Genomic DNA, 13,547 nt, shown 5'->3' with positions numbered 1-13,547 from the left:
AATATTATTTCTAATATATTTGAATATACAATCGATATAATAATTAATTTAATTGGTTGATATAGAATTGATAAAATTAGATTTGTCGAAAAAATATCTTCCTACTGACTTTTAATAATCTTGAAATATATTGTTAAGATATTATTTTAAGCAACTTTTCTTCGTATAAATATATATTAAATTTTGTTATATATACACATATATATCCATAATAATAAAATGTTTCATGATCTTTTATCATATTATTTATTCTCTGCATTATTTGTATAAACTATATCAATCTTTAGATATAGTTAAAATAAATTTCATGAAGAATACATTTTGATTTATTAATATTAAAACTGATTTAAAAATTAATCGAATTTTCATTTTAGAACTTAGATTATTTTTTATCGAATTTTTATTAAGCTACATTAAAATATAACTGTTAAACATAAAAATAATTTCTTTACTTAAAAATTGAGAATCTCCTCTTTTGTTTATAATTTATATAAATAATATGCAGCACGATAAAAAACAAGTATAATAAACGATAGAAGATAAAAACATAGGAGTACGATAAAGAATAGAAGATAAAATTGTTCAAACGTAATTTTTTAATTATAATTAACATAATTATATTAATCGCATAATATCTAAAATTTTTTACAAATATAAAATATCATGAAAATTAAAACAATTATATGTAAAGAAAAAAATTGCTCAAAATAATGTTCTTAATAACATATCATTAAAATTATTATGAAGATAAATTTATTACAAAATTTTAGATCTACAAAAATTTTAAATTAAAATAATTTTAATTTTATTTTAAATTATCATCAGAAATGCAAAATAGGGAAAAATTTTAATAATTTGTTATAGAATATTTAAACAATTTATATTTATTATACAATATTTAAATCTCAATTTATTAAAATAATTTATTAAAATACTTATATTATGATATTAGTATTGTAAAGTTTTATAAAGAAATAATTTTTTTTATAAATAAATTTTTTAAATTTTATTTCGAAATAAAAAAATTTTAAAATATTAAATTAAAAAAAAATTTTTTTTAATTTATCAAAATTGAGCAATATTTTGAAAATCAAAAATTAGTTATTTAATAGATAAATGATATGAATTTAAATACAAATTAAAAATAAAGAAATATACTTAATTCTTTAGTATTATATTTTTTATGAAAAATACATATTAATTTTTTTATAATAAGATTACATAAAATTTTTATTTTTTCTTTATTTATATTTATATATTATAGATTTATGAATATGAAATGAACATGAGATGTACGAAAAATTAATTATTCTTTAATAGATATTATCTATATATATTATATTTTAAACGAAAATAATTTATACAAAAAATTTGTTGTTATCATCGAAATATAGTACTAAAAAGATATCGTTGATTTATGATAATTATTATCTTGTGATAACAAAATTGTTATTTTTATTCCGATACGCATCTCAAAAAAATCATTTGCATAATTATACTACATAAATAATTATCTATTATTTTGTTTTTCATAATAAAAGTTTCATTAAATGCAAATTTAATTTTTTTTTTTTTTTAGTAAATATTTTTTATAAATTTTTTCTTTTTTTATATAGAAATTTTAAAAGCAAATCAGTCTTCAACAATAATTTGTTTATATATATTGTTCTATTTACACTGAACACAGCACGATTGTAAAAAAAAATTCATTGATATTTCACTGATTAATTTAAATTTTTTTTCATACACGTTTTTCTAACTTCAATTTCAATAATGTGTATGTTCCTATGTCTAACATAACGTACAAAGCGACCAATACGATTAAACAAAACCAGTAATTAGCTTGTTTCATATCTACAGCATTCAAGAGTGTTTCTGGTATTGCAAAATGGCAATAAACATCCGAACAAGAAAGTTTTGGTCTGTCATAACTGAAATTATATAAAAAAATTATATTACAAATAAATAATAAAAAAATAGTATGCATATTGAAAAGTTAAATAGTATATTTTATTATAAAAATTATTTTACCCATAAATAGCAATCATTACACCCTCGAAACCATATTTAAGAAACGATAAATGGAATAACCATCTTAAGTATGGATGAGCATCTCTGAATTGAACAAAGAATCCACTAAATATTAAAAACGGAAGAATTGTAAGTGGTCCAAATATCATACCGTGCTGAAAAAAAAAAAAATAATGAAATAAAATATGACAAACAGATAATTTTAAAGAAATGTATTTTTATACGAACCTGTACTTTCATTCCTGTTCCAATTAAAAGACCAAACGTTTGCGCAACTATACTAACAGCGAAACACATCAGTGTGTAAAGACAAAATCGTTGAAGTTCTAATAATTGATCACTCATATAATATACAATGAGAATGTACAAAGAAATGGCTGTGAATTGAATAGGAATATCAGCTAATTTGTTAGCAAGATAAAAAGAGTGTAACTTATACCAACGATTAAAATGTTCTCTCATAATGATTGGTAGCTCCGAGGGAACTATAATAATATCATGATATTATAATTTGTTATTATCTAATCTAGACAACAATTACTTAAAATACAATTACTTACACGTTGTTACCGTTGCACTAAATGCACTGAACATTAGAAACATTATATTGAAAAATAAAAGATTGAAATTATCCAACACATATACAGCATCTTGACCAACTTTAAAATAAATCACTCCAACGATCAGGGCAATTATAAAATGCATCGAAAGTCGAGTAAATGTTAATACCTACAAAAAAAAGATCAAAATTTAAATTTGTTTTACTTTTTAAAGACATGTAAAAGATATTTGAAGGTTTTAAAAAAAAAAAATCCAAGCTTTTTTTATAGTACCAAAAAATAAAAAAAATCTCATCATTCTACAATTAATTCTTTTGAAATAAAAGTTTTATCATTTAAAAACAATCGATATCGTGAGTGAGTTTTTTTTACAATACATTGAATGTAAACAGAAGAATTGATTATATAGCTCAAGGTTGTCAACACAAGATTATTAATATTAATAGAGATTATTTCATAAATGCAAATAAAATACAAATTTTCAATATTTCTTTATTTGTTCAATGTAGAAAGCATTATTTTCGAGTTATTTGTTTTAACAATTTCTATTTATTATTCGAATGTAGAAATATGCATTTTGTATGTGACTACCCTACCAATGGTTTTTATTTCATTTGAATCTATATCTCTGAAATAATTTTTGTTGTTGTTAGTAATAATTTTGTGTGACTTTGTACTTACTTCTGAATGAATCCTTTTGTTTACATTCAATACATTGAAGAAACACGATATTGAATGTTTGTAAATGATAAAAGTCGATTTTATGATAAGAAATCGTAGAATCTTTATTGGACATTTTTTGGTGAGTACTGAAATATTTGTTAAAAATTATAAATTGTTTTATTATAAATGTATCCGATCTCTCTCTCTTTCTCTGTCTGTCTCTCTCTCTCTCGCGTAATTATTTGATACATCATACTTTGGTCAAGGTCAATCGTACCTTGATGGTTTATATTACTTGTTATTGATCATAAATTTTTCTTATATCAAATTTCTATAGAATTATTGATTATTTATTTCAATTTCTTGAATTATATAATATATAATTCAAGACTTTTTTATATTATTATTCCAATTATAATTTTTTTTAAATTTGATTGAAACATTGTAATCAAATTATATAATTTAACTCAAAGAAAGTAATATTACAACGGACCCTTTTACAAGTCTTATCATCTAATAAACGTCGTCTCAGTAATCTATGAATCTCACAAATAGAGCTGGTTTTATTATTATTGTACACTTCCGTATCGAATATACGAAGGCGTCACCGACCAATCGTGCATCTATTTTTATTCATATGCGACTCGTCTGCACACATATCAATAAATAGAGACGATCAAAATGAAATGAATCTATAAATATCTTAATAAGCATATCAGTTTCTTTTGTATTTAACAATTGTAAATTGAACTATATATAAATTTTTTTATAATGACATAATTTAAAATTATAGAAATATAATTATAAATATAATTATACAAATTTAAATTATAAATAAATTTTCTATTCCAAATACAAAATATCTATTACCTTATCTCTTGAAAGTCTGATTGCATTTCTTTTAAGCAAAATGATTAATTGTTTCCAAAAATTAGTGGCATAATCAGGAGATCCTTTATGTCGAGTATGAACGTGCTGTATCTCTACCGGAGATCGTTGTCGAAGTGCTTGAAATGAAGCCGTCACGTTCAAAGCAATCACTTCCTCCTGATGATTGACATTGGTTACATTGCTGGTTGACCTCCATGCATTATTTTTCCCATTCTCGATAGCATTTATCATTTCTGGTACATATTTGCCGTAATCTCCATTGCAGATTTCCATTACTAGAAAAATATTTTTTTCTTAGACATATTTGAATTTAATCATTATTAATTTTTACACTGATTTAAAAAAAAAACGCTAATGAATATTTTATAGTAATTTTCTTATGATAATTCACAAATTTTCGTACGTATATATTACATCTAACTAGCAGAATACTTGTTTTCAATATATATATCGTATAAAAATAATATAATATATAATATAATAATATAATATAGAAATAATCCACATTTCTTTCTTTTGTAACATTTTCTTTTCTTTTTAAAAGACAATATTATCTTTTTATTTGTACATATCATTATAGACAACATATCAAAAATGATAAGGAAATGATACAATGTTTAAGTATAACCAATTTCCCATTTACTTACGATAATCAGCCGGATTATAATGAGTTGGACATTGCAAACCGAGGCTGCTCAAATAAGGTACTAAATTCTGTGTGCTACCACTATAGACACAATTTCCGTCTGCCACCACGTAAAGATGATCGATCATGTTTAAGAGCGAAGCACTAGGTTGATGAATAGAGCAAATCACTGTTTGTCCTGCTTTTGCTAACTGTTTTAATAACGTTATGCAATATTTTGAGGTAACGCTATCAAGTCCGCTACAATAAATATTGAGTTATAAAATCGCTATTTTTAATATTTTTTTTTTTTTAAGAAAAAATATTAAAATTTAATAATTAGATAGATATACTTATCTACCTAGTGGGTTCATCGAGAAATAGAATTGGTGGACTATTAATTAATTCTAAGGCAATAGCTAATCTTTTTCTTTCTCCGCCGCTGAGTTGTCCTGTTCGTGTGTGACGACATGTGTCGAGACTCATTGTAACCAAAATCTGATCGATCTGAAAATGTGTTTATTTTAAAAAAAACTATCAATAAATGAGAGATAGATAGATATACCTGCTATAAAATTTAATTCATTTAAGTTTTTCAAATATAAAGTTTTATTAAGTAAAATGAAAACTTATTCAACTTTTTTTTTAAGTGTAAGTTTTTTTTAAATTCCAATTTTATTTGAATTCATAGAAGTCGAATAAAAAAATAAATAAAAATCATATCTAAAGAAAAAATCAATAGGTTTTTGGTTTTTAAAAGTTTAGATAAAGAAAAATTATTATTCTTTAACAAAAATTTAATCTTAAAGAACAAAACAACAAAATTTTCTTTATCTAAACTTTTAAAAACCAAAAACCTATTGATTTTTTCTTTAGATATGATTTTTATTTATATATAAGCAGTAAGAAGTATTTTGATTTTGAATGTCCATTCAAATACAAAAAAACTATAAACAATAAACTCATTACTAAATAATTTTTCAATTATTTCCGGTATTGTGAAACTATAATTAAATATAGTTCTTTGAAAAAATATATTAAATATATTATATGGATGAATAACGAAGATAATTTAATTGATGAATGATGATACCTTTTGTTTTTTTTGCTGGTGACTTGTAGTAAGTTTTAGTTCTGCGGCAACATTCATTGCTTCTTGCACGGTCAACAATGGCTGCAAATTGTCATTTTGCATTATATATGCAGACAATCTTCGAAATTCATTGAGATTCCTAGTTTTTGAATTGACCATGATATTCCCGGTTACACCAGCCGTTCTGTAAATGGTCCAAAACCAATTATTCATTTTAAGTTTGATAATTTCTTACGCATTTTCAGTTTTCATCTTCTCTTTACTTCTTTCCTTCCTTTTTCTTGTGATAAAAAATTAATTCAAAATGGAACAATGGTTACAACCGGTTTACTTTATGTAGTCCAGTAAAGTACAACGATAATATAAAATAGCAATTTAATAATATTAGTTAATCAATTTATTTAAAATATTACACAGATTGTGAATATATATATATATATATTACAATCAATATCTAACAAATATCTAAGATATATAAACCATGCGAGATGATATATATTTTTAATTAACAACGACAAAAATAAAAATGTTGTAAAATCTAAGTAATTCTATAATTTCCTAAATTTTTTATTATTTTTTATCCGTTTAAGATTATAATTTTTTATTTATAAAAAATAATAATATGAATATTGTATTATTATAGAATTATAGAATATTATTTTATTATAGAATTATTATATTTAAAAATTATATATGACCTGTCTTAAATTTCTTTTATTATAGATTGTATTATTGAAATTGATAGCTAATGTAAATAAGTGGCAAAGAAAGGTATTAAATGATGTCGATTTATTATGATTTAAGAATGATATCATTTAAATTTTCTATTAAATATTATGGTTTAAACAAAAAAATAATATAAAAATAATAATAAAACATAAAAATGTAAAAATAATAAACATAAAAATGATTATCACTTTTGTATAATATAATTTTGTGTAATATATCTTTTGTATAATATAAATTCCATTTTTATAAATTTTTATGGTAACAAAAGAAAAAAATATATAAACATTTCTTGTTAATAGAACTGAAATGTATTGCTAACTGCAATATTTATCATTCTTTCACAAAGTAAATGACTTCTTTCTTTCTTGGTAAGTTTATCGCTCATAAATGTATTGCTACTAATGAACATTGCAATTGAACTTCGATACATTGAACGGAAATATAGATTGTGTTTGATCGAATAATGAAATATAATATGGCTGATTAAGTTTTCAACATTTATTACATTAACACATTTTCATATAATTTGGTGTTTCAAATTATTTTTTATTATATTAATAAATATGAATAATTGATATGTATAAGAATAAATAAAAATAATTAATAATTATAAGTAAATTTTTTGAAAATATTGAAATATTAATAATAAATTATATATATATATAAATATTCAAATAATTCAATTTGATGTAAAGTCATACACATACAATAAAGTCAATAGTTAATATAAGATCAATTATTTATTTTATGAAATAACATAATATTAAAAAATATAGATCAATGATATTTGATATTTCGAGATCTTCTGAAAATAGAATGTTTCTACAGAATATACGAGTACTCAAGTTTTACAATTGGCAATTATTTCACGTTACTAGAACTAGTGCAATGTGATAATGACGCATAATATAATAATTGTGCCAACGTAACATTATACCAAATGTTCATAACGTATAGTCTAATATCAACGATATCGATGCTACTAGTAGAGAAATATGTAGCAAAATTATTTAAAGAAGAATCTTCTCCATTTATTATATTTTTGTTTAAACAATATTTTAAAATATACTAATAACCATTTTAAATTCATCTAACTACATAAAATTATTGTTCGTATATAATCATGTATATTGTACATTAAAAATAGCATTAAAATTATCTTTAATATAAAAAGTTCAGATAAATAATAGTATTATAGATTAACACCAAAGGATTACATTAAACTATATTAAATTTTCTAAATAATTTTATGAATTGATTAAAAAAAAATATATATATACATAATCTTTCAAATATATATATATATATAATAAAAAATGTGATATTTTATTAAAGAATAAATTTAATTATATAAATATATACTACGATTCTTTAATGATATTATGTTGAAGATTATTATAAAGTATCAAGTTTAATTTATCAAAAATTTTTCTATAAATATTAATGCTAGTAATTATAAATAAAAAAAATTGCAAGAAATCTACTAACGTAAAACCTGTTAAAACATCCATCAATGTGGATTTTCCAGCACCAGATAATCCCATAATTGCTGTGAGTTCGCCGGCTCTGAATTCGCCACTCACATTTTTCAATAATTCAGTCTTCCCTGAAACAAACATTAATGTAAATATTTTCTAAAAAATATAAATTGTTAAATGATATCCATTAAAAATAATACAGTATCATTGAAAATTTAAATAATATAATATAATAAATATATAATTATATATATAATATAATAAACAAATAAGTAATAAATAATTTAAATAATAATATATTGATATGAATATATTAATAGGTTTGTAACATTTTTTTGTTAAAATTTTATTTTTCTGTTCTATAGCGTATATCATAAATAAAATGTTCCAATAAGAATAAGAAGAAAAAAAAGAAAAAAAATTTTATTCATAATCTGCTATAATATTTTTTACGAATACTATACATATATTTCATACTTTCACTTTATAATATGTATAGTATGCATATGCGTGCATTTTTTTTATGTTGTTTCAAAAATATATATTTGTATTTAATTCTTTCTATAAATCAATGATATAAAAAGTTAAGATCGCAATTTAATTTGCATATTAATAAATTTTAAAAATAAACTGCTTATTTATGTAAATTATTAATTATTAATAATAGATAAATTATAATTTCTACTTTATAATAGAATTATTTCGTTCTTCTTTTTCTTATATCATATGAAATCTGTATAATATTATATTTTTTAATATTTACAAATATGACCACTACACGTTGTTCATGAACACTAATCGTTTTCACTAGAAAGTAAGTAAAATCGAAGGAAATGGTTTGAAATAAAAAAGAAGGTATAGCGAGTAGTATATTATAAAACTAATAATAGAAATATATATATATATAATTTTCTAATAATATTAATAAATTATTTTTTTAAAATGATATATTAACATAGACTTTATTATGTTAAAAAAACTATAACGAGAACAAAAATGAAAGATGCTCTTTGTATCATTGACCGCAATGTAATGAAGATCTTATTGAATTTGTCACAGACGAGTTAGCTCTTTCTTGACTCTCTTCTTGTTCTTTTTAAAGGCACCATCAATGATATTTATTATTCTATCATCTTTTGTGTCGTTTCTGTTTATTAACTATTTCAGGGTTAATAAACTCATAAGAACGATTGGACGGCACACATGTCGCTCACGTACATATAACATGGAGGAGGGGTTCTGAGTGTGCTTACAATCTATATTTGTACGCTCTGAAATGAATTCTTAAGCATTCAAAGGGAGGAAAGAACTCTTATTATATTATCATTTCAACAATTAATTTATAACAATATAATTTATAACAATATATAATTTATTATAAAATATGTTTAAAATATTATTTATATAATTATTATTTATAAAATATATTATTATTTCTTTTTTTTATTTTAAAAGTATTATAAATATCTATTTATTAAAATTATTTATCATAAAAAGAGCAAATATAAAGAATTAAATTAAATAATATAATAAATTTTATAGCTTGACATTATCATTTGCTTTTAATTTTCTTCTATATTCTTCACTATAAATATTTATTATTCAAATCGATTATAATTAATTATTATAATGTAAATAAAGTATTATGTAAATAAAGTAAATTAATGTTTTGTTTAACATATATCAGATTATATCACAATTACTTGTTTTTTAAACTTTTTGTTTATTAGTTAGATTAGAAATTAAAATAAATGGTTAATGAATGGAAATTGAATTGAAATTTATGTTAAAAATTATTTTTATTTTAAATAACTAATTCTGAAATTTAAAAATAAATTTAAATTTTAAAAATTTTCTACAGAATTTTTAAAAAAACTTTTTAAAAAAACACATTAATATCTCATTATTATAATTTGAATAATATTCATTACAACAACTTCATTACAATATTCCTTATGTGTATTTGTAACATTGATAACAATACACACACACATATATATATATATGTACAAATGACGTGTAGTAACACAATTATAGAAATTTCCATAATTATAAACAACTCGAATTATTAACAAAATTTAATACAATTCATTCATGTTAACTAAAAGCGATTATTTTTTTTTTTTTAGATTGATGGATACTAAAATTAACCAATTTTAAAAAACTACTATTCCAATATTAGACTGATTATATTTATAAGTTCCGTTAAATTATAAAAATTTTATATTATAAATAAATATAATGTTGATTTTTTATGATATGTAGTAGTTAAATTTTAATATTTTTGTTATTAAATAATTAAAATTATACTTTGGATTAAATAAATGATAACTCCAAATACTATATCATATAAATTATATATTATATGATAAGAATTTCTATAAATAACACACTAATTTCTCTTTATATTTAATACAATTTTTTCCTTTTTCAGTATCTCTGAAAATTTCTTATGAAATTTACTATAAACTTATTATACGAAAGAAAATTATTTAATTTGATTTTATTTAATTTTTAATAAAAAACTTACTTCTAGAAAGAATCCATGGTCTCGCGCTATAAGTAATATCCTCAAAGACTAGAAATATTGAGTTATGGATATCCATTAAATCCTCTAATTTCTTTGTACTGGTCGGTGCAGTATCGGATCTAGACACAACTTGCCTCAGTTGTTGTTGCATCTCGATGAGTACTTTCGTGCCCATTTTCTTCGTCTACGTCTTTCTTGGATACTCACATTCGACGATTTTTCACTATGATGCTTTCTTTTCCTTTCTTAATGGCCGACGCAATTTATCAACACTAAGCACAATAAAACACATATGAGAACACAATAAACAATTCACACAAAAAAAAAAGAGAGATTATACATTGGTATAAAGTCTGGAAAAATTGATTGCATTTCGTAATCGTCACAACATCCGTGAGTGTTCATGAAACTTTATACACATAAAGCAACAAGATTCAAATTATTTCACGTTTAATCGACAAAATATTACATTCTAATTACAGTTTTATCGATACTAAATGTCATTATAGATGACTATTGGTATATTACAAACGTGTATAGCATAAAAAGCAACAAATAATTAAAAAGTTGTTGGTAATACTTGATTATCAATCATTTGAATTGCAAATAACGAAATATACAATATGAATCAGTAATAAAATAATTATTCAATATCATATTTCGTAAAATAAAAACAATTAAAGAAAAAGTTAAATAAAAATGTAAAATGTATAAAAAATTTTAAATAAATACTCTTAAAGATTTAATGTACATTTTTTATGTTATGATTAAATTTATTTGTACTTATACATAATTTGTAAAAGTTGAGAAACACTATTATGTTATAATTTTCACATGCCAAAATTTGAAATATAGAGATTTCTTAATATATCCGTATCGCTACACTCATTTTATTATCAGCTGCTGATGTTATTAACGCGTGTCTCTGAGATCAGAGCACAATATACAAAATAAATCAGTTTTTTTTGTAGATCATACAATATTCACTGGAAATTCAATACTAATTTTTGGGAATATGGATATTTAATACTTTTTAATAAAAAAAATTCTTGCAACAGAAATTTTAAAATAAAACAATCAAAATTATTTTAATAATATGCCAAAAAGCATATATCAATAAAATTATTAGTAATTATATACCACGCACTCAATTGGTAAAAAAAATAGATAATTAATCCTTGATAGAAACACTTCATCTACTTTTATATTTTATGTCACAATTCTTGTACTGATGAATATAGCACGAAATGTATATAAAGTTTACAACGAGAGGACAACACCATAAAAGTAAAAACGGAGGTCATCAACAGACACTCCTTGATCGCATACAGAGGCGCGTTGCTGTACTGCTGTATTTCTGTGGCGAAACAAAGCTTCATACTTCTCCCTCCCACGCGGTTTAATAACCGCGCACATTACATGTAGCAAAGTTTAGTTGATAAAATTTATCTTGTTTCGTTCATTTACTGGTAATATAGATTCCTTCTTTACCGATTCGAATGCATTACAATTATTTCATTTGATGAAATATAAATTACATATAATTTAAAAAATAAATATAATTTTTAAAATAACGTAAAAAAAAATTTATTGAATTTATTATTAAATTCACAAATAATTTATAATTAATTTATAATTTTGTGTATATATATTTTGTATAAAATTTATATGAATGATTATTAATTATTTTATCTTTTAGCATTATTTAATTTTTGTATCTTTTAGCATTATTTAAAAAAATCATATTTATTTTTTAGATAAAAGATTAAATCTAATTTTTAAAATAAAAATTACTGATAACAAATCGAATTTTTTTAAACTCATATCATGGAATACAAAATTTAGAGATTGAAGATTGACATCTCGATATTGGTACTATTAAAGATAATTCATATTTACAAAGAAAATAATCTTCTTATTAATAAAAGATTATAATCTTAAATACGATTAATTTTTATTTTAAAATTAAGTTATTCGATTTTCCATTTATACATATATAAATGAAAATGATTAATATAATAATTTATATACAATAATTAAAAACTGAACTTAAACATTCAAAAAAAAAACATGTGATTATAAAGTAAACAATTTACATAAATAAAATTATCTTTGATCATTTAATGTGTATTCTGAATCACTATATATATGTATATTATCTCTAGAGTATCGACTAATGTTATCTTGCAGTTATCAAAAAAGAAAATCACTTAGTCTCTAAGACAAAAAAAACTCACTATAAACTAAATAAAAATACTCACTATTACGAATTAAAAATTTATAATTGAACATAGATATATTTTTATATCATTATTAAAGTAATGAGCAAACAATCCAAACATTAACAAATTTGTAAAATCAATTAATGAAAAAATAAACACTCTTTTGTATATAATATAAAATATGTTCTATATAAGAACAATTTGTTCTATCGAACAGTTGTTTATCAAATGATATCAGTTTATAAAATATCTACCTGTTTAAAAATCAATTTGTGATAAATAACAGGTGTGCAATATAAATCGCAAAAAATATAATACAACAAATTTGTTGTTTTATTATAAATATTTATATCTATATTTTTTAAATATATTTTTACCTTTTTAAATCACACATTATCTTGCACTATCATATAAAACTATATTGTATTTTTTTTAATTTAATTGCATCAAATAAATCACACTAATTATAAGATTTTAAGTGAAAAACAACAAATATACTCTTTAAAAAGCACCATAAATTACTAGCAATTGTGGTATTGCATACCTCAAATGTTGAACTATAAGTGAAACTTCAATACCACTCCTAGCACGTGTCCTTATTTCGACACAGTGTTGAAAGTTCACTTGTGTCTACGTATGTGTCTATGTATGTATACTATATCAGTTGTTATTAAATTGCAAATCTAATAAATATTGCGTTTATTTATAAACTTATGATGATGCAT

At 21.5% G+C, this 13,547-nt stretch overlaps 1 protein-coding gene across 3 annotated transcripts; it reads right to left on the bottom strand.

The window, feature by feature from the left end:
• Positions 1 to 1,153: 1,153 nt before the first annotated feature.
• Positions 1,154 to 13,395, bottom strand: LOC100867808 (ATP-binding cassette sub-family G member 4). Of its 3 annotated transcripts, none has more exons than XM_012486356.3 (11): positions 13,200 to 13,395; positions 10,601 to 10,872; positions 8,081 to 8,198; positions 5,864 to 6,047; positions 5,132 to 5,277; positions 4,793 to 5,031; positions 4,125 to 4,420; positions 2,592 to 2,760; positions 2,260 to 2,516; positions 2,032 to 2,186; positions 1,154 to 1,931 (listed from the first exon to the last, which is right to left on the bottom strand). In XM_012486356.3, exons 2-11 carry the CDS (start codon positions 10,773 to 10,775, stop codon positions 1,742 to 1,744), a joined length of 1,929 nt encoding a protein of 642 aa, XP_012341810.1. In that variant the 5' UTR covers positions 10,776 to 10,872; positions 13,200 to 13,395; the 3' UTR covers positions 1,154 to 1,741. The 3 variants fall into 3 exon arrangements, with proteins under 3 accessions (XP_012341810.1, XP_003693536.1, XP_086769082.1); XM_003693488.3 differs by lacking the exon at positions 13,200 to 13,395 and adding an exon at positions 11,748 to 11,972; XM_086912956.1 differs by lacking the exon at positions 13,200 to 13,395 and adding an exon at positions 10,941 to 11,004.
• Between the last annotated feature and the right edge of the window lie 152 nt (positions 13,396 to 13,547).

The sequence above is a fragment of the Apis florea genome, unplaced genomic scaffold (genome assembly GCF_048593485.1).
Source record: "Apis florea isolate Af1SG1 unplaced genomic scaffold, ASM4859348v1 contig_3493_pilon, whole genome shotgun sequence".
In the NCBI taxonomy this organism is placed as follows: domain Eukaryota; kingdom Metazoa; phylum Arthropoda; class Insecta; order Hymenoptera; family Apidae; genus Apis; species Apis florea.
This window is presented reverse-complemented; position numbering and strand designations above follow the sequence as displayed.